Source organism: Gobio gobio, assembly GCF_949357685.1.
Source record: "Gobio gobio genome assembly, chromosome: 20".
Classification (NCBI taxonomy): domain Eukaryota; kingdom Metazoa; phylum Chordata; class Actinopteri; order Cypriniformes; family Gobionidae; genus Gobio; species Gobio gobio.
In genome coordinates, this window is record NC_137113.1 from 3,388,535 (window position 1) to 3,411,034 (window position 22,500).

The 22,500-nt window shown below is 41.0% G+C and overlaps 1 protein-coding gene across 1 annotated transcript in view; it reads left to right on the forward strand.

Moving 5' to 3' along the window:
- The window catches only part of kcnma1b (potassium large conductance calcium-activated channel, subfamily M, alpha member 1b), a 195,746-nt gene that overhangs the window by 129,227 nt on the left and 44,019 nt on the right, over positions 1-22,500 (forward strand). The window contains 5 exon segments of the mRNA XM_079846150.1: positions 3,337-3,423; positions 3,508-3,584; positions 9,313-9,486; positions 11,268-11,300; positions 16,294-16,387. Of these exon segments, the coding sequence (XP_079702276.1) occupies positions 3,337-3,423; positions 3,508-3,584; positions 9,313-9,486; positions 11,268-11,300; positions 16,294-16,387 (465 nt within the window).

The window sequence follows — 22,500 nt, forward strand, 5'->3', positions numbered from 1 at the left end:
ATATTTTCGATGAGTTTAATACTTTTACTCCGATATTTTTTTTATGTGCAGCATCGTTACTCGTTACAATTATAAAAATGTTACGAATCATTCCATTCCAAACCCACATTACCGCGCATGAGAGAGAGCGCGCGCGAGAGTGCGAAAGAGACAGAGAGAGAGAGAGAGAGAGAGAGAGAGAGAGAGAGAGAGAGAGAGAGAGAGAGAGAGAGCCCCGCGAGCGCGCATTCACTGTCTTTAAAACAACACGAGCGTCTGCGTCTTGCGCTCAAATTGCTCTCTATTTGTTTACATAGTTAATGTGCACTGTGAAGTAACATATACAAAAAATGAACAGCTGTATTTTTATTAACTAAGATTAACAAAGATTAATAAATACAGTAACAAATGTATTGATCATGGTTAGTTCATGTTAGTTATTAGTCTAATACATTAACTAATGTAATGTTAACAAATCAGACCATATTGTAAAGTGTTACAAATAATTTACTCAGAACACCTCTTGAAATGAGAATATAAGTGTGCTTACCCCATTTTTTTTTATTAAGAGTGGTTATAGTAAGATTTAATCTTAATGAACTACAGTATTTTTAGGTTATTTATATGACAATATGTAGAAAAATTACCTACCAACATTGTGATTGTCCTTTAGCTTAATCATTTGAAATAATAAAAACAATATGATGTTCAAACTTTTGACTACTTTCTTAAATAACTACATAACCCAATACTTGTACTTTTACTTTCAGTACTTGAGTAGTACATTTTAATATAAACTACTTGCAATACTTAAGTACAAAAAATGTTGAATACTTTAGTACTTCTACTTAAGTGTGGTGCTTAAAGAGCACTTCAACTTCTACTCAAGTCACTTTTTTGATAAGGAACTTGTACTTTTACTCAAGTATGTGTCTCTAGTAATTTATACATCTCTGCTTATACCCTGCAAATTAAAAATGTAGCTTACTCTTTTATGGATGATTCTCAGTAAGAACAAAAAAACATGAGATCAACAATATTTCAATATTTCTCCAAGTTTTATTTTTGACTGCTAGCACTAAAAATACAGCCGTGCAATATTTGAGAAAGCAACCAATAATCTGGTAACATTTATGACAACCAGTCTGTAGAGGTTTTCTCACAGGTTAATTAAACCATTTGTACATTAACCATTTTATGTTAAAAAAGCAGTTCTTTCTTTTCAAGATGCATTCATTGTACTGCTTTAATAATTTTGATGGATGTTTTCTCTGTTAAAAGAATAGGCTACACTTCAGAAATCAGAATCAAGTAACTCACAATTTTCACCACTGATTATTTTTGCTTGTAATTAAAAACATAAACCTGATTTAAATATAAATCTGATGTTTTATGAAAGTTATTTGCTATATACATGGACTACAATTTTAAATTGCCATGAGAACACATTACATTAAAATATGCACTTGTAATGAGTGTAAAATCAACGGTTTTAATTTTCATTTCATTTGAAATAGACCTATGTAATGTCATGTATAATATAATTAACAAACAAGAAATAATATTAGTAATAAATGTGTGCATATTGTAAATTAATAATTCCATTTGTAGCTCTCAGTAAATAAAAAAGCTCATCTTTATTCAGCCTGTATTGGGCATGAGATTAGTAATAAATGTGTGCATATTGTGAATTAATTTAATACATTTAATTACCCAGCTTTCCTGTTAGCCTTCAGTAAATTAACATGTCTACAAAAATGATACATAAAACATATAAATATCAGTTAAACATATGTTTACTTTCTTCACTGATGAAAATGGTAAAACTTAGTCATATCTGCCACTGACATGGTTTTCAAGCTGTTGTTATCTCATTTTTAGGCGTTCAGAACATCTTAAAATGCACATATGTAGATCATAGAAGTCAAAATGTTCTCGAGGGGCCGTGCCCTCAAACCCCCCAAACCTCACATTTGGGATCTCAGTGATTATAAACCTGCCTACACTGTATGATTAAGGCATGTACAATATGGTCATGCAGAATAAGGCATTAATATTTGCTTTATAAGTATGAATAATAGACAGCCAATATCCTAATATGCATACTAATAAACTACTAGTTAATAAGACCCTTAACTAAAGTGTGTTTTTTTCCTACCCTCACTGGGTGCTGAGCTCCCCTAAAATGAAAATCCTTTGACAAAATCGCACCGGAACAGTCAGATCTATTATATTCATATGATCACAGAAGAACTGGGATAAACGTTTATATTTCCGATATAGCACTGATGTCTACGGAAGCGATCAAAATAGAGCAAACCACCCTATGAAAGTAACTTGGCACTTCAAATAACGATTGTATTATTACATTCTTTCACCACCAGGTGGCGGCAAGTGATTGTTAAAAATGTATTTGTCATTAGCCGTGTTTCCACTGTCGGGCCAAAGGCAGGTGTGCTAGTGCGTTTCCATGGTCTCTTCCAGGGCTTCCTCTGGGCCAAAGGCCAGGGGTTTTTTGTCCCGCTGAATACCTTGGTCCAAAGAAGTGGTTAGGAACAGAGGCGGAGTTCATCTGAGTCTGGAGTCGAGCTTAGATCGGGCCCAAAAAATCAAGCCCGACCCTAGCCCGTGCACGTTGTGACACATTAACTGTTATTATTGGTGCGTTCAAGTCATGTCGTAAAGATCGTATCACACATAAACGCCACCACAAAGCCATAAATACCAGTGGGAAGTTCCGGATTTTCTTTAAAGCCCCCCTGAAATCAAAATGGACGTTTTTTAGCTTTTAGTATGATTATGTTTGCCTTAAAGGGATAGTTCACCCAAAAATGAAAATCATGTCATCGTTTACTTACTCTCAAGTTGTTCCAAACCTGTAAGAGTTTCTTTGTTCTAATAGCTTTCCTATAGCTCAAACAGTAGAGCATGGCGCTAGCAACGCCAAGGTCATGGGTTCGATTCCCAGGGAAAGCAAGAATTGACAAAATGTAAAATGTGTACCTTGAATGCAATGCAAGTCGCTTTGGATAAAAGCTTCTGCCAATTGCATAAATGTAACGTAAATGTCAATAAAGGGGAGGAGCTGCTAACAGCTTGAGCCGTTTCAGGGGAAATTACGTCAACACACTGAATAATGCTGCGTGTTTCAAGGCACTTCAGTGGGACTTTAAGCCCCGATCTGTACGAGTTGAATATAACAGGTTGAATATAACGGGTATTTAGCAGTGGCACTGCCAGGCTTTGTCATTTGCAACAAAGTAAGCTAGCATTTTAATATAACGATTAGCCTAATGTATAACGATACAGGTTACAGTGGCATAAGAGGGGTTTGAGAGTGTGTGTTGTTTTCCACAGCACGCTGATTAACCCGGGCAATCACGTGAAGATGCAGGAGGGAACGCTGGGCTTCTTCATCGCCAGTGATGCCAAAGAGGTGAAGAGGTGAGGAGTTCATGTCCAGATACAGACTCTCATCAGCTCTTCTGTTGTGTGGATGCTTTGAGAAAGATCGTCTTTTTCCATCAGGGCACTTTTCTACTGTAAAGCTTGTCACGATGACATCACAGACGCAAAGCGGATCAAGAAGTGCGGATGCAAACGGAGTAAGTTATCACAGCTTATTCATTATTACCATGAGAAGATGTATTAATAATCGCCTTCAGATATACAGTCTTGCTCAATCTGTGAAAACGTGAATAATTTGAACAAAATAAGAGGGATCAAACTAAATGCTGTTTTGTTTATTCAGTGCTGTCCTGAGTCAGATATTTTACATGAAGGATGTTTACATACAGTCCATCAGACAAAAAAATAGCTGAGTTTATAAAAATGACCCATTCTAAAGTTTACATACTCTTGATTCTCAATCCTGTGTGTCATTACCTGGATGATCCACGTCTGTGTGTGTGTGTGTGTGTGTGTGTGTGTGTGTGTGTGTGAGTCGTTCCCTGTTGATCCACGGCTGTGAGTGAGTGTGTGTGTGTGTGTGTGTGTGTCTGTGTGTGTGTGTGTGTGTGTGTGTGTGTGTGTGAGTGTGTGTGTCGTTCCCTGATGATCCACGGCTGTGTGTGAGTGTGTGTGTGTGTGTGTGAGTGTGTCATTACCTGGATGATCCACGGCTGTGAGTGTGTGTGTGTGTGAGTGTGTGTGTCATTACCTGGATGATCCACGTCTGTGTGTGAGTGTGTGTGTGTGTGTGTGTGTGTGTGTCTGTGTGTGTGTGTGTGTGTGTGTGTGTGTGTGTGTGTGTGTGTGTGTGTGTGAGTGTGTGTGTCGTTCCCTGATGATCCACGGCTGTGAGTGTGTGTGTGTGTGTCGTTCCCTGATGATCCACGGCTGTGAGTGTGTGTGTGTGTGTGTGTGTGTGTGTGTGTGTGTGTGTGTGTGAGTGTGTGTGTCGTTCCCTGATGATCCACGGCTGTGAGTGAGTGTGTGTGAGTGTGTGTCGTTCCCTGTTGATCCACGGCTGTGAGTGTGTGTGTGTGTGTGTGTGTGTCGTTCCCTGATGATCCACGGCTGTGAGTGTGTGTGTGTGTGTGTGTGTGTGTGTGTGTGTGAGTGTGTGTGTCGTTCCCTGATGATCCACGGCTGTGAGTGAGTGTGTGTGAGTGTGTGTCGTTCCCTGTTGATCCACGGCTGTGAGTGTGTGTGTGTGTGTGTGTGTGTGAGTGTGTGTGTCGTTCCCTGATGATCCACGGCTGTGAGTGTGTGTGTGTGTGTGTGTCGTTCCCTGATGATCCACGGCTGTGAGTGTGTGTGTGTGTGTGTGAGTGTGTGTGTCGTTCCCTGATGATCCACGGCTGTGAGTGAGTGTGTGTGAGTGTGTGTCGTTCCCTGTTGATCCACGGCTGTGAGTGTGTGTGTGTGTGTGTGTGTGTGTGAGTGTGTGTGTCGTTCCCTGATGATCCACGGCTGTGAGTGTGTGTGTGTGTGTGTGTGTGTGTGTGTGTGTGTGTGTGTGTGTGTGTGTGTGTGTGTGTGAGTCTTTCCCTGTTGATCCACGGCTGTGAGTGTGTGTGTGTGTGTGTGAGTGTGTGTGTCGTTCCCTGATGATCCACGGCTGTGAGTGTGTGTGTGTGTGTCGTTCCCTGATGATCCAAGGCTGTGAGTGTGTGTGTGTGTGTGTGTGTGTGTGTGTGTGAGTGTGTGTGTCGTTCCCTGATGATCCACGGCTGTGTGTGTGTTTAATGATGGTTGTTCTCGAGTCTCTTGTTTGTCCTGAGCAGTTAAACTGCCCAACGTTCTTCAGAATCAGTTTCAGCATCTTCTGCATATTTGAGCCTCTCCATCAGTGAGTGTGTGATTCTGATCTGAGGACGATTGAGCGACTCAAACACAACTATTACAAAACGGTTGAAACAGTCACTGATGCTTCTGAAGGAAACACAACGCATTAAGAGCCGGGGGTGAAAACGTATTGAATTTGAAGATCAAGGTTAATTGTACTTTATTTGTCTTCTGGTAAACATGTGAGAATCTACTGTTGCTTCTGAAGGGCAGCACTAAATTAAACGAATTGATATTTAACCCTCATCCCATTAATACCTTCCCTCGCACTTTGTAACAAATCCTTCCCTCGTGGGTCAAAATAAATCATAGATTTTATCAATAAATAATATAATTTAAGCACATTCTTCACATTCTTTCAACTTAAATTCACAATAACTCATGCATAACCCTTTTAATTTAGCTCAAAATATCTCACATTTGGTGTCTTTGACCAACCTCTTGTGTAAAAAAAACATATAAGATGATATTTCATGACTCTAGATGGCGTTATAGCTCTATATGGAGCGGATGAGCTGTTCCGCTGGGTCCTAAAGTCAGTCTCTCTTCAGTATGCATTCAGATACACATTATACAATCAGTTTTAGCTTTTACATTTTGAGCATTTTGTATGTTTTTCAATGTGTACTGAAGCGTTTCATTCATTCCTAAGGGTCAAATTGACCCGTGAGGGAAGGATTTGTTACCTTTTAAAATTTCAACCACAAAAAGTCCTAGATGAACTCTCAATTTTTAAAAGGGGAGGATGAGGGTTAAACAAAATAATGCACATTTGGACATCTTCATCCTGTGCAAAAGTTTTCACCCCCTGGCTCTTAATGCCTGGCGTGTTTCCTTATGTTTTGGGATCTTACATTGCACTTTACCACAATTTTCCCCACAGCTGGCAAACAATTATTTAGATGCATAACAGAAGAAGAATTCATTCTCAACAAATCGTATGTGTATTTACAAAGAGAAGTCCCTATGGAGGTGTTATTTTTTTAATTTCTTTTTCATTTAATTTTTTCAAAGTCTCTGCACCGTCCGGCCACATTATTGACCTTTTTTACCTCCACTTTTTTTAGTAATTGACACATTTTACATTTTCCCTTTTTCTCGCTGCCCTGGATCCGATCATTCCCCTCACCCTCTGATAGTGTTGTATTGTGAGTAATGACTGCCTTCATGTGTTAATGCAGATTGCTACTGTAGCCTGCTGCATGTGTGACTGTAAAACCTCATCCCATCAACCCACTGTCCATCATCCATCATCAGCAGGAGATGCTTTACTTTCCCCTGTCCTAACAGACTCCTAACAGGACTTGGGCTTTTCTGAGGATCATTGAGTTTTGAGTTTAGATTATAACCCAATGTTGTTTTGGTTTTGTTTTGTTTTTAACCCTCAGTCTTCCCTCGCAACCTGTAACAAATCCTTCCCTCGTGGGTCAAAATGACCCGTAGCCCTTAAATTATACTTTTTTGGGGGGTCCAGAAATATAATTTAATTGTTATAATTATTTTTTCATGCATTTTTATTTTATTTGCCTTTAAATAACTAGATTTCATCAATAAATAATACAATTTAAGTTCATTTTTTCAACTTAAATTCAAAATAACTGCATAATCCAGCTCAAAATATCTCCCTTTAGGTCATTTTGGGTCTCTGACGACAATATAAGATGATATTTCATGACTCTAGATGGCGTTATAGCTCTATATATGGAGTGGATGAGCTGTTCCTCTGGGTCCTAAAGTCAGTCTCTCTTCAGTATGCATTCAGAGACACATGCAGACATTATACAATCAGTTTTCGGTAAAGTTTCAGCATTTTTAGTTTGAATTTTGAGAGTTTTGTAGGTGTTCATCAGAGCCAGCGGCAGACGGCAGAAGAACTAGCTGAGGGAAGGCTGCTCTCGCCGGGTTAATGAGCGCCGCTGATCCACTGGAGCTCACACACACACACACACACCAGATCACATGTTCAACTCCACACACACCAGATCACATGTTCAGCTCCACACACACCAGATCACATGTTCAACTACACACACACCAGATCACATGTTCAGCTCCACACACACCAGATCACATGTTCAACTCCACACACACCAGATCACATGTTCAACTCCACACACACCAGATCACATGTTCAACTACACACACACCAGATCACATGTTCAACTCCACACACACCAGATCACATGTTCAACTACACACAAGGTGTGTTGGACATCGGCTGCGGCTGGATGCAACTGATCGGCGAGAGTAGCCGCGTGCAGGCGGGGAGCAGCTGCAAACACAGACGTGAAGTCGGACACTTTCTGCTTCCCGCGGTGACGCTCGCGCTGTGTTTGCACACTTTATCAGCTGAAGTGAAATAAATGCAATATTTGGCAATACACAGATGTTTCAGAGACATTATTGTCATGTAATACTTTATGCACTGCTTAATACAGCGTGTGTTTTTACAAGAATAAAGTTCAACATATAAGCCTACACTATCAATGAAGTGGGGTCTATGTTTTTAATCAGTTATATTTTGATAAACATGACAATATAACATCGCGACTACATGAAAGGAGGTTTTACTGTTATAAAAAACAGATTTGTGCGCATTAGTGGAGCTGAAGGTTTTAGAATAAACACGAAACACACGTGATCGCTGTCATGCGGTGAATCTGGCCAATCGTGGAACGGCTGTGTCGTCATCAGAGCCCGTGCAGCCTCGAGCAGCTGCTTTGGAGAAACTGCACCGGCTGTAATCGCCGGCTGCTCTCGAATCGCTCTCGCGGCACTTTGTTGACATACGTCACTGTCACGTGGCATCGGCGCTGCCTCAAGTCGGACAAAATTTCTAACCGGCATGCACTGCTTCAAGTCAGCCACCGATCGGTCTGCGCATCGCTGGGTGAAGTCGAACAAGCCTATTCACACCAGATCACATGTTCAACTCCACACACACCAGATCACATGTTCAACTCCACACACACCAGATCACATGTTCAACTACGCACACACCAGATCACATGTTCAACTCCACACACACCAGATCACATGTTCAACTCCACACACACCAGATCACATGTTCAACTCCACACACACCAGATCACATGTTCCAATAGGCGCTCTCTTTATAAATAAACCACAGATTTGAGCTTTAAACAACTTCATTCTCACCTGAAAAAGTCTTAAAACTACATTTTGTGACACAATAACAGTAGTATTTTTAAGTTATACAGGGTTTCTCATCAAATCACTTCACCACGTTACAGCAGTAGGCAGGCTCCTGTACGTGCCAACGTTCAGATTTTTCAACTCAACGTCAGACACGAATTCGCTTCAAACACGCGAATGCACAAAAAACACCAAATAAAATCACTCACAAAAGACGAGTCGAAATCGCGTCCATCGCGCCACAGGACCTTTACACTGACTTAACATGGAAATCACTCGCTCCAGACGCTCTGTTCACGTTTGGTGTGAACGCAGCAGGGGTCAAATTGACCCGCGAGGGAAGGATTTGTTACTTTTTTAGTACAATCACATAAACTCCTCGAATCCAGTCAATTTTTGTGCATTCGTAGTTCAAGTGTGACAAGTCCTAGGGTCTTTGGACCACTCTGATAAAAACTCGGTGCTTCGGGTCAAAATGACCCGAGAGAAGTTTGAGGGTGGAACAGATTTTTGTGATCTATGAGGTAAAAGTTTGTGTTTCGTATCATTTAAGAGGTAAATCGTATATATTTTAAATACTATAGCAGGACACGTTACAGTGAGCTCCTGATATCTCCTTCTCATTCACCTCCATGCATTTCAACTGCATCTCAAAAATAGAATAGGAATATAAACAAGCTAATTTAAGCTAATAGTTTGAAAAAGACAACAGATTTGACTCATTGTATGTAACTTGATAACAAACATGATTTTCTGACGGTGTTCCTCAGGGCTCTATACTAGGCCCGCTGTAGTTTCCAGATGTCCAGCTTCTGTTAGTGAAATAATGCTCCCATCCATTAACATGCTTCTCCTCCTCCTTTCCCCTCATCCACCCCATGACCCCAGACAAGAAGTCCACCTACAAGAGAATGCGTCTGGCATGTTGTGTAGCTTGCGGTGGGGCAGAACATGGCTGCTCGTGCATGTCAGACAGTGTGGCTAGTAACATGGAGGTTCTGCAACGTGGCTTCCCCTTCTCTCCCGTGTCTCTGTATGATAACACGACCACTTTACACTCCTGTAAGTGAACGCCTCCCCAGGTGGCCTGTGTAGTCATCTGTGCCCGCCGCCTGTGTATGTGCCATCTGGCTGGTGCAGTGCCATCTAGTGGCGGCCCGTGGATGTACAGTACCTTGGTATCCTGCATGTTGTATGTGTGAAATGTAATAATGCAGTAGTTTAGTTCTGTTATTCATTAACTCTTCATTTTAATGTTTGGAATAACACAGCGGTCTTTCTCTGAATATGTCCTTGAAGTGTTGTTTATGCTAATACATTAGATCTGGTGATTGGAATTACTCACTAACACTCATAGGAAGATGGGACTCATAAATACTGCAGTATATACACCGATCAGGCATAACATTATGACTAATATTGTGTTGGTGTTTGCTGACCTGTCGAGGCATGGACTCCACTGAATGTGTGCTGTGGTATCTGGCAAGATGTCAGCAGCAGATCATTTAGGTCCTGTAAGTTGCGAGGTGGGCCTCCATGGATCGGACTTGTTTGTTCAGCACATCCCACAGAGGAATTTGGAGGCCAAGTCAACACTCTGACTGGTCAGCGGCTATGCCGCCCCATACACAACAAACTGAGATGCTCTATGTATTCTGACCCCTTTCTATCAGAACCAGCATTTACTTCTTGAGCAGTTTGAGCTCCAGTAGCTCGTCTGTTTGATCACACGGGCCAGCCTTCGCTCCCCACGGGCATCAATGAGCTGCCCATGACCCTGTGGCCGGTTCTCCACTGGTCCACCATGACCCTGTGGCCGGTTCTCCACTGGTCCTCCATGACCCTGTGGCCGGTTCTCCACTGGTCCTTCATGACCCTGTGGCCGGTTCTCCACTGGTCCTTCATGACCCTGTGGCTGGTTCTCCACTGGTCCTCCATGACCCTGTGGCCGGTTCTCCACTGGTCCTCCATGACCCTGTGGCCGGTTCTCCACTGGTCCTTCATGACCCTGTGGCCGGTTCTCCACTGGTCCTCCATGACCCTGTGGCCGGTTCTCCACTGGTCCTTCATGACCCTGTGGCCGGTTCTCCACTGGTCCTCCATGACCCTGTGGCCGGTTCTCCACTGGTCCTCCATGACCCTGTGGCCGGTTCTCCACTGGTCCTTCATGACCCTGTGGCCGGTTCTCCACTGGTCCTTCATGACCCTGTGGCCGGTTCTCCACTGGTCCTTCATGACCCTGTGGCCGGTTCTCCACTGGTCCTTCATGACCCTGTGGCCGGTTCTCCACTGGTCCTTCACTTTTGATAGAGACTGACCACTGCAGACCGGGAACACCCCACAAGAGCTGCAGTTTTGGAGATGCTCTGACCCAACACAATCTGGCCCTTGTCAAACTCGCTCAAATCCTTACGCTTGCCCATTTTTCCTGCTTCTAACACATCAATTTTGAGGACGAAATGTTCACTATCCCACGCACTAACAGGAGATGAAGAGATCATCAGTGTTATTCACGGTCATAATGTTATGCCTGGTCGGTCAGTTGTATATATGAGGATGAAAGGATAGTGGTGGCTGGATAGTGTACTGTTTCTTCTAAGGATGCGCATGTTTTTTGGCTAACATTTTTGTGTAGGTTTTCTTTTCCCATGGTGATTCACTTATTTACTTTTATTTAACATGTTCATTTATAGACTATAGTTTTTTTTTAAAGATGGTCAGTTCTGTAGAAAAAACGGCCACATTAGCATAATTTATTTGCTTTTAGTTACTCATATGCTCACTGGTTCATCATGTGATTGCTCCATGTGTCTTAACTTCATTTTGTCTTTGCATTTTATCAGCTAAAAGTAACTATAACGGATACATCAAATCAAGTAAGTCTCTCTTCCACTTTTACTCATTGTTTCTTAACCTGCTGTTTCTTCCTTTATTCTTCTGTTCACATCCAAACCTTTACTCATAAAAACATTTAATGTGACTTTTTCTGGTGTATTTGCGCAAAATTAAGGTGTAGAAATACCATATACAGAAGGCTTATATACAGCAGCCCCCCCAAAAATACATAAATATGTAACTGCATAAAGCAAGTGTCATTCAAAAACAAATGCTCTTTAGCTCATTGATCATATTTAGGAGATGTTTAAAGTCAGTCAGGGTCTGTGTATTTCCAGTGTATCTGAATATCGTGCACCTGCTCTCATGAAGCACCAGATGGCGCTGCTGCAGTTCTGATGGTGTGGCGTTATCCTTTATAAACGGCTTATATTTCACTGCTTTAGCTTTCATTCGTTTGTATTGTTTTCACAAGTTGAAGTTTAAAATAATTCAGAATATGTCAGCTAATTTTAGTTTACGTCCTGATAGATGTCAATAATAAATCAATATATAATTATAAATAATTCAAACTTTAGAATTAATACAGATAATCGATATTTTAAAAAATCATGCACTGGATATATTTTTTCCATTATATAAAACAATAGTATTTTCAAGTAGCACATTAAATAATAATAAAAATATCAGGTTTCAAAATAATTTGAATATACAGTCTAACCAAAAATGATTCAGACACAGATATAATGTTTGACTAGCGTGTGCAGGACACTATAGGAGAGCAAAATAAAGTAAACTGTGACGTATTATACCCAAAAATGTATACAAATTTGGGACCAAAATAATTCCGACACTTTGTGCTGAAGTGTCTTGTCTTTAATTGCTAATGTGACCTTTGACCCCACAGACTGAACTAAATGAAGCATTGCTAAACTGGTATTATCTCATTGTGTCCTTAAATCTAACAGCTGATTGTAATCCATTACATCCCTTTCTATCAAAGTGATCTGTTTGTTCTGACACAGTTTAACTCCGAGTTCTGCTCATATTATATCTCCATTATCTAAAATATAGCAAATAAACCGTAATAATGTGAGAAAATGTTGAAGGTGTCTGAATAGATTTTGGTTTGACTGTAGCATCTGTCTTTAATATTACAGGTGAAAACAACGTTGAATGTTTTTACAAATATTTTCCATAAAAATACTTAAAGGGATAGTTCACCCAAAAATGAAAATTAGCCCATGATTTACTCACCCTCAAGTCATCCGAGGTGTGTTTGACATTCTTCTTTCAGACTAATAAAATCGGAGTTATATTACAAAAGTCCAGGCTAATCCAAGCTTTATAATAGCAGTAATAGTTGCTCTGTTTTTGAAGTCCATAAAAAGTGCATCTGTCCGTCATATAACTGCTCCACGCGGCTCTGGGGTGTTAATAAAGGCCTTCTGAAGCGAATCAACGCGTTTGTGTAATAAAAATATCCATATTTAAAACTTTATCAAGTAAACTTTCGGCCGACCGCCTTCCCTGTTCAATTTATGGAAAAATAGTTGAAAGTTCCCCTGCGTATGGAAAGACTAACGCTCAGGTCCGCTCGTCATGACGTCACATCTTGAGTTTCACTTTCAACATTCAACACTTTTCCACAGAAAGCGGTCGGCCGAAAGTTTACTTGATAAAGTTTTAAATATGGATATTTTTCTTACACAAACGCGTTGATTGGCTTCAGAAGGCCTTTATTAACACCTCAGAGCCGTGTGGAGCAGTTATATGATGGACAGATGCACTTTTTATGGACTTCAAAAACAGAGCAACTATAAATCCCATTATAAAGCTTGGATTAGCCTGGACTTTTGTAATATAACTGATAGAAGAATGTCATACACACCTCGGATGACTTGAGGGTGAGTAAATCATGGGCTAATTTTCATTTTTGGGTGAACTATCCCTTTAAGCTAAATGTTCACTTTAAATTATAGTTCAAGTAAAATTGAGATAAAAATGTATTATATCAGTCATACGTTAGCAACAGTAAATCCATGTTATTTTTTAATCTTGACAGTAAACGATGAGCTCAATCCATCATTCCAGCCCCAGAATCCCAAACCCCCCCTCAGCAGAGGTCTGATCTCAGTGAGAGCGCCCCCTGCTGTCCCAGGCGTCCGTGTGTCCGTGCCTTTAGTCAATAACCGTAAAGGGAGTTTGCTGTCGCCGGCCGCCTCATACCTGCACAGACTCAGTCTGGCCAGCTCTAGAGACCTGTATCAGAGCGGCGCTGATGCCACCCGTCTGCATCGGGCCTGCAGTCTGCCTGTTAAATACAGATTTCATTCCAGCTCCACCTCCAGACTCCGTAAGACTCGGCCTGCCCTTGTGGGAGATGCATGTGGACTAACGGAAGTACTAAAACGGTCCTAAAATAAGACATTTCATTACGTGTTTGTAGATCAGGGGGAAAAACCGAAAACAAGTGAATAATTGGTAACACTTTATTTTACAGTGTCGTTGTTAGTCATTTTACATGTAGTTACTCTAGATCAGGGATCCTCAAATCTGGCCCACGAGATCCAGTTTCCTGCAGAGTTTAGCTTTAACCCTAATCAAACACACCTGAACATGCTAATCAATGTCTTCAGGTTCTTTAGAAAATCACAGGTAGGTGAGTTTGATCGGGGTTGGAGCTAAACTCTGCAGCGCATTGGCCCTCCAGGGCAAGATTTGAATAACCCTGCTCTAGATTATAAATTATGCATAATTACGTGCAATTAATCCCAAACCTAACCCTATAGACTTGTTCTGCTTTACTGGGAACGCCCACAAAACGTCATCTCCTCCATATGCCGTGGGGGAAGACGAGCCATTAGAATGAACCCTTGTTAGACGCTTTATCTTTACTCTTTGTAATGATTATGATTTATTTTTGCTTGATGCAGTTTCCCTGTGGCGTTTCTGCACCTCTAGTGAGTTAAAAAACTCTGATCTGAAGTTTAATAACAGACGGAGACGTTCGTCCATTACAATCAAACATCTGCTCTACATGATGCTGGTGTTACTGTAAAGATTAAAACAAGAGATTTCATTCATTGCAATTGCAAAAGTTTGTCGAACAAAACGCCAATAAAGTCATGCTTGACACGGGACTCAATTTATCGTTAAAGCAGTTTTTCCCGATGAGCGATCACAGCCACATAATGCGCGAGGTTATTAATGTACAACACACTCAGAAGTCTTCTTTATTTCATGATGGGATGGACTGGGCTCATGCTTGTGCTTCAAGCTGATAGTCACATCACATGTACGACACTTATTCCCACAAATATTACACCACATAATAGCGGCTACTTCATAAATCACAGTCTTTTGATGAAGACGGCTGCTATAAAAAAGTAAATTAAAAACGTCACTATTGTCAGTAATTCTAATAATATTGTGACACTGACATGTCAATTTCACAGCACAAGATACGTTTTATGATCATTTTAAAACATTAAATGTATGTAAAATATACTTTTAATCCATTAAATTGAGGAACACTGAATGAACGTCTTCATGGAAAGACTGGGTGAGTTATGAGCTTGGCCTGTCTATATGGGGGTCGGCGGAGCTGCATGATGCAATGCTGACTCCGCCCCATGCCACGCCCCCAGCTATGACACTACGCCGACTCAGCCCCTTACCACGCCCCCAGCTATGACACGACACCGACTCCGCCCCCACGCCACGCCCCCAGCTATGACATGATGCCGACTCCGCCCCATGCCACGCCCCCAGCTATGACACGACGTCGACTCCGCCCCCACGCCACGCCCCCAGCTATGACGTGACGCCGACTCCGCCCCACGCCACGCCCCCAGCTATGACGCAATGCCGACTCCGCCCCCACGCCCCCAGCTATGACGCAATGCCGACTCTGGCCCCACGCCACACCCCCAGCTATGACGCAATGCCGACTCCGCCCCCACGCCACACCCCCAGTTATGACGCAATGCCGACTCCGCCCCCACGCCACGCCCCCAGCTATGACACTACGCCGACTCCGCCCCTTACCACGCCCCCAGCTATGACACGACACCGACTCCGCCCCCACGCCACGCCCCCAGCTATGACATGATGCCAACTCCGCCACATGCCACGCCCCCAGCTATGACACGACGCAGACTCCGCCCCCACGCCACGCCCCCAGCTATGACGTGACGCCGACTCCGCCCCACGCCACACCCCCAGCTATGACGCAATGCCGACTCCGCCCCCATGCCACGCCCCCAGCTATGTCACATGACGCCGGCCAAGTCTATAGTAAGTGCATGTGCTACTCAGTTCTTAAATGTATAATTACACTGTAATATGACAGCGTAACGGATTCATATTTTACTCAAATGAAAATATGGGGAAAAGAGTTACGATTGCATCTAAAATGTAAAAAAAAAAGCAAAAAAAAGTGATTTCATTTTCTTTTTAAACAAGCAAGAAAATTGCACACTGAATTCAGTCCAGACTAAAAAAATACTACTTTTTATTTTTATAAATGGCAAGATGCAAAAAGGTTATGTGAATTAAAAACTAGACACGCATGCGTTTTTTACGTATATATTTTAAAAGAATGAGTTGCGAACCTAATAGTTTTATAGTTAAAGCTAAACTAAAATAAAGCTGTAAAAGTTAAGACATAATTAACTATTATTTCATAATTAATTAAATAATATAAAAATATTAAAGAAATATTTATGGCACGGTTAATTTCCTTCACCAGCCATTGCCCACACGAATGTTAATATTAGTTATATTATATTATAAATGAATATTAGACCCTGTTTGAAAGCTGTTTGTCCATATATCAGGCCGGATGCGTTTAAAAAGTGAGTGAAGTAACATTGTCACGGTGGTGCGTGTGAAACTAACACTGCTGAAGGACTGCTAATCAAACGCCCCACTGTTTCTCTTTCCACACGGCTCGTCCTCCTCCTGTCTGATGCATGTTTGCAGTGTTTTAATGTTAATGAGTGAGTTCTGTGACTGTTGCTGATGTTTCAGTAGTTGAGGAAGAGCAGATGTCGGCTCTGTCGCCCAAGAAAAAACAGCGAAACGGAGGCATGAGGACGTCGCCCACTTGCTCGCCAAAAATCAGGTGAGAGCGCAAATGTATTTTGATAAGCAATATGGCATTAAAGGTGCAGTGTGTAATATTAACAAGGGTCTATTGACAGAAATGCCATATAATATACATAACTATGTTTTCAGTGGAGTATAAAGACCTTATATAATGAACCATTATGTTTTTACTACCTTAGAATGAGCCGTTTCTATCTACACACACCGCGGGTCCCTTACAGTGAAGCCGCCATTTTGTGCCGCTATGTTTCTATGGTAGCCCTAAAGGGACAAACTTCTCTACAGAGCGCTAGCCACTCTCTGCTGTCTCACACGATGACATCTTTGTCCTGTGATGGCCACCGTAGCTTCTCTATAACCCCTTTTCCACCAAGGCAGTGCTAGAGCTAATTCAGAGCCAGAGCTAGTCCCAGTTCATAGTTGGTTCGACTAAGGAGCCTTCTAAGAACCGGTTTGCTTTTCCACGGGCTGAGAGCCACAACAGAGCCATGTCTTACGTCACTGTATACGTCTCATCTCTCTCAGCAAAGCTAGCGAGGCAGCGGCAATGTTGCCAAGTATGTGGTTTTGCCGCGGGCTGTTTTTTCATGTCCGCGGGATGAAGCGACCCCAATTATGTGATATTTAGCCCCGGGAATGCGAATTTTAGTGCCAAAAAACACATATTTTACCCCCAAATGTGATTTTTACTGGGGAATCCCCCCCTGGAACGCGATTGGGCTTGTTTTGAGTAGCAATTGGGTGGGTTTGTTGTGAAAACCTGGCAACCCTGGCGGGAAATACACACACACACACACACACACCAGGCTTGTTCGAGACACATCGTCACTGCGCAGACCGATCCACGTATGATATAAAAAACCGCATGAGTGAATCAAAAGCATAAGGAGTTGTATGCTCTCGCTGGACTCATTATCATACGGCGATCGGTCTCTGCACAGCACCGCTGCGAACAAGCCTTCCATCAACAATGCAAACGTTGCGTTACTATTCATTCACAAAAAGTGAGAAGGAGAAGCCATTCAACTTTTCACTGTTCATTCACTTTACGATCCTACATCGGCATCAAAACACAACGCAAACACAGCGAATCCAACGCATTCATGTAGTTCGCCGTAATTTGTATAGACGGAGATTACAAACGAGCAGCAGCTGTTAGCTCCATTAGCTGCTATTTCAAACATGGCGGATCTCAAGTTTGTGTTGGTCTTGTTGACCCCGCCCCCAGCGCCTGACGTAATCGGTTCTTACTTCTAGCCCTGTTCTAGCCCAGCAATGTTTTGGTGCTACTTAAGAACCACTTTTCCTGGCTCGGAGCTGGGGCTTTGTGTGTGGAAACACAAAGAACCAATTTGAAACTAGGCTCTGGCTCCGATCTAGCTCTGGCTCTGCTTTGGTGGAAAAGGGGTATATGTGCTCTGTAAGGGAGGGGTGAGCGGTTGCAATTCGCAAACTCACCACTAGATGCCGCTAAAAATCACACACTGCACCTTTAAATAAAAGCATTATTTCACTAGCATTGCATTGCACTGTAAACGCATTGTGATGGTGAGTTTTGCACAGGTATATTTTTCAGAAAATGTCTCGCTCTTGATATATCCAAATCTAAACCCTGCAGGAGCTCATGTGTGTGCACTCGTGTATTTTCGAGGTCACAGGGCATACAGATCCCCTAACAAAACGGCACCAGTGACTCTTTGCACAGCTCCAGCCAATCAGAGGCCGGGATCAGTCTCTGTTGCCTCAGGCTGTAGTTCTGAATCCCTCCGAGTGCCGCCCGCACTTAGTGCTGTCCGACACGCCGCCTGCTTTTAACTCCGAGTACCTGCCTTTTATCCTGTCCGTCTGAATTAAAGATCCATTTATTGATTCTGACGGATGAAAGAGCTGCTATTGAATTAATAAAAGCCATTAATATGCAATGATGGAGTGAGAATAATATCTTCTGAATACTTTATCAAGACAGCAGACAGGAATGATTCATATTATAGACAGTATTTAACAACAAGTGGGATTTAGAGGGCAATACATCACCAGATAATGAATCATATATTTATAAATACATATATATATACCAGTGTTTGTGGCTAGTATTACCTCAACTCGCTCAGCATGTTGTTTTTCACAGTCTGATTGACTGATTCTGATTCTTTGTTTATAGACGACATGCTTTTTTCGGTATGTCCTGTTTTTGTATAATAAAATACTAGCAGATTAAAACTGCTCTGATTGCAAAAAGTAAATATCTGATGTTATGAGCCATATTTTACCGATCTGAGCACATTGTCTGAAGCTCATGGCGCTGGTGCTTTTAGGGCGGGTCCGAATCCACTTTTGCTAGTTTAACGACGGGAAAAACAGTCGGCGCGCCGGCGCATGATCCAAAAGGGTCGTCCCTCGTCTCTTAATGAGTCGTGGGTGTGTTTTGGGCGTAACGTGCAATAAACCAATCAGAGTCTCATCTCCCTTTCCCTTTAAAAGCCAGTTGCACTCACGCCATGGCGGATTCACTATTTACATGAGGAGAGACTGAAAGCTAGCCTAGTACTAGTTGTCTCGAGACCGGTCTTAAGACCATTTTTTTGATGGTCTTGGTCTTGTCTTGGTCTCGGACTTAGAGGACTCGGGATTTTATCTCAAGACCAGTCAAGACCACACCTGCTGGGATATCACTAAATTGCCGGAGCATTGTCTGATTTAACATCATTAATGTGATTTGATGTAAAACTTTAAGCTTAAAATGCATCAATAACTTCTTTGTAATGTGATTTCTTGTGTTATTGTGCTGCCGGGTTCAGAATCAATGCAGCATTGTCTCAAAAATGGCCAAAATTAATATAAATGCCCACAAGATTCTGAGATTTCGTTTTTTTCTATAACAGAGAATATAATTAAGCAATATCACAAGAGCAAGAGAGCTGTTTTCATCAATATAAGCGTGATTGCAAATGATATTGATTTACACAAATGTTCAATAAACAAGAAGTTGATATTAAATGATATTTTAAACTGTGTCTTTGCTAATTCGGCAAAGTTTGGTTATTAAATTAATCGGCTGCTTTAAACAAATCGGTTGAATAAAGGATTCTGTGACGGTTAAATAATGTTAATGTTTTAATGTTAAATTAATCTGAACATTATTTATCCAGGTGTAATTGTACCAATTCAGATGCAACTTCTGTGCCATGAATTTGATTGTTAGTGATTTGATTGGTAACAGCGTTATAGTGTCTTACTATTCTAATTGTATTTAAATATAAGTCATTTCTCAGACAGTAGATGTGGATCTTTTAGATGAATTTAAGGAGTGCTGGTCTGGTCTGGTCTTGGTCTGGTCTTGGTCTCGGTTTAGGTGGTCTTGACTACAACTAGTACACACGTTGTGCGCCGCCTATAGGCTCATATTACTAACACACCCTTTAACCCTTAAAGACCTAGAACATTTTTGGTGCGCCTGACTTGCCTCTACTTTTCTTTGTTTTTCTCTCCCATTCTAGCAGTTAGCATCAAGTCATGTCAAATATCATTTTAAACAGGAGAACGTGAAGTTCCACCATGTGCCAATTTTACCAGTGCCAGTTTTAGTTCAATAATATTTATTGAATATTTTGAGATATTTTGGTACTTATTTTACAATTAGTATAGTAATTAAGGTTAAAATAGAGAATTATTATTATTATTATATTATTATTATTATTATTATTATAAAATAGAGCAAATTAGAGTCATTTTGTGGCTCGAAAAATAATAATTTCCATTTGTAATGTCATTACCCACTAGTGCCTTTATGGCTCTTTAATCAATATACGTATCTAATATAATAATATATATATCTAATCTAGTTGCTTTCTAGTGTTTATATGATCAAACACTAGATTTCTTTAAATGTGAAATTTTAAAATGTTAATAACGTACATATCCTTATTTCCTTATATGAACAGTAGGCTATGAATTAGTATTAGTATTAGTATTTACATTTTATTATCTCCCTTAGGAGAAATTTATCTTAGGCAATCAAGAGAGCAGATAAAGCATACAAACAACAATCAGTGAAAAAAAAAAAGAAAAAAAAAATTTTTGATACTGAAATCGAAATTGATATACCGTCATACACCGTCAGCCCCTCAACAGCCACCCCCAGAGAAAAGATGATTCATCTATATTTCATTTATTATTTATGCAGTTAAGAAAGCTGTTTGATAACTTTATTAAATGTCTAACAGGGAAGGCCACAGGTAAATATGACATTTTTTATAATGGGTTTATGTTAAGATTGTCTTAAGTTCAATTAAATTAAAAGTTGTTATTTTTTAAAGCCTAATAAATGTTGAAATTGGTATCTTTCAGTTATACTGTAACATCATTAATGTTTCATAGAGACATCAGTGATACTGGCCTTCATTCATAAAAACATGCCTTTAAAACACATTGGGCCCTATTTTAACGATCTGAAACGCAAGTGTCAAAGCGCGAAGCGCAAGTAACTTTGTGGGCGGGTCTCGGCGCTGTTGCTATGTTCCCGGCGGGATAAATGGCTCTTGCGCCCGGCGCAAATATAAAATGGGTTGGTCTGAAGTAGCTTCATTATTCATAGGTGTGGTTTGGGCGTAACGTGAATAAACCAATCAGAGCGTCATCCAACATTCCCTTTAAAAGCAGGTGCGCAAGTTCCATTATGGATTGCTATTATTATGGCGTATTTACCAGGCGCACGCCAGGAGCGGTTCACAGCCGAGGAGACTGATGTTCTTGTAAGAGCAGTGAAAGACAGAGAAGTGAAGTTGTAATGTTGTACATTATGGTAAAGGTGATTTCACAGTCTTTTTTTTTTTTCAGTCTTTCAGTTTTTTCAGTTTTTCAGTCGATTTTTTTTCCTGGTTCTTGACGGACAAACCAATTTGTCAGATGTCCTTATATACATATATGTCTTGCCACTATTGGGCAAACAGGTTTTATCCTTAATTATTACAATTAGCCTGAATCATTTGTAAGCTAGATTTATGCCTATTTTTTCACATCTTCGTGGCACACCACAATGATTTCCGTCATCTCATGTGTTAATATTTTTTTAGTGTAACAATTTATGATTTGCAAAAATAACTGTTGCATCTGTGTAGATTACATGAGCAAAGTGTATGCGCGTTGTGCACGCTATACATTATGGTCAAGCATGCGCCCTTAAAATAGCATAATGAACAACGCGCAACGCGCCACTGACTTTAGACTAGGTTTTTTCTGGTCAGTGGCGCAATTGTTTAATGGAACAGCAAAATAGCACCAGGGATTGTTTGCGCCGGAACACGCCTCCTTTTTTGCGCTGAACCGCCCAGGGAGCGCAAGTTCATTCACTAGTTTAGCGACGTGCTTCTGTGGAGGGAAAAGCGCGCTTTGCGCGGGTGCAAAATAGGAATGACACATGCGTCGGTGTACAAAGTCAATTGCGCTGGGTGCAAGATAGGGCCCATATACTTAAAATATACTGTCTTTAAATAGTTTCTACATTAATTTGGAGAGTAACTGAAATTATTACAATATTAAAAACTCGAAAAATATTAAAAACTTGCGATTAATTAGTTACTTTTTTTTATCGATTCCCAGCACTAAAAAATACATTTCTCAAATGACAACAATGGTGATTATAATTTTGACGGGATTATCAATGCAGAGGGACGGAAATATGACCAAGATTTCATCGACGAAAACGAGACTAAAATGCTCATTTAGTCGACTAAAACTCGATTAAACATACAAGGTCGACAAAATATGATAAAAGCACATTTGACACAGGACTAAATGAACAAATAGCTGACGAAACGAACACTAGTCGAGTATGGGTGTATGATAGGACCCTATATGTTCAAAAATATATTTAAATAACTTTTGATTAGCATGCCTGCAGTTTAACTCCTCTAAATAATGATTAGCATTAGCAAAACTTCTCGTGTAGCGTAACATTCACATTACGGAGTAAGATCTGCTTTATTTCCGCAGTGAGCATGGGCGCAGCAGGAGAAGTGTGTGTGAGCTGTTTCATGCGAGCCGCTTCATTGTCTGCTCAGTTCTGCCATAGCCTCAGGGCTGCAGAAACACTGGTGTGTGTGTGTGTATCGCTGCGGTTCGAGCAGCCGC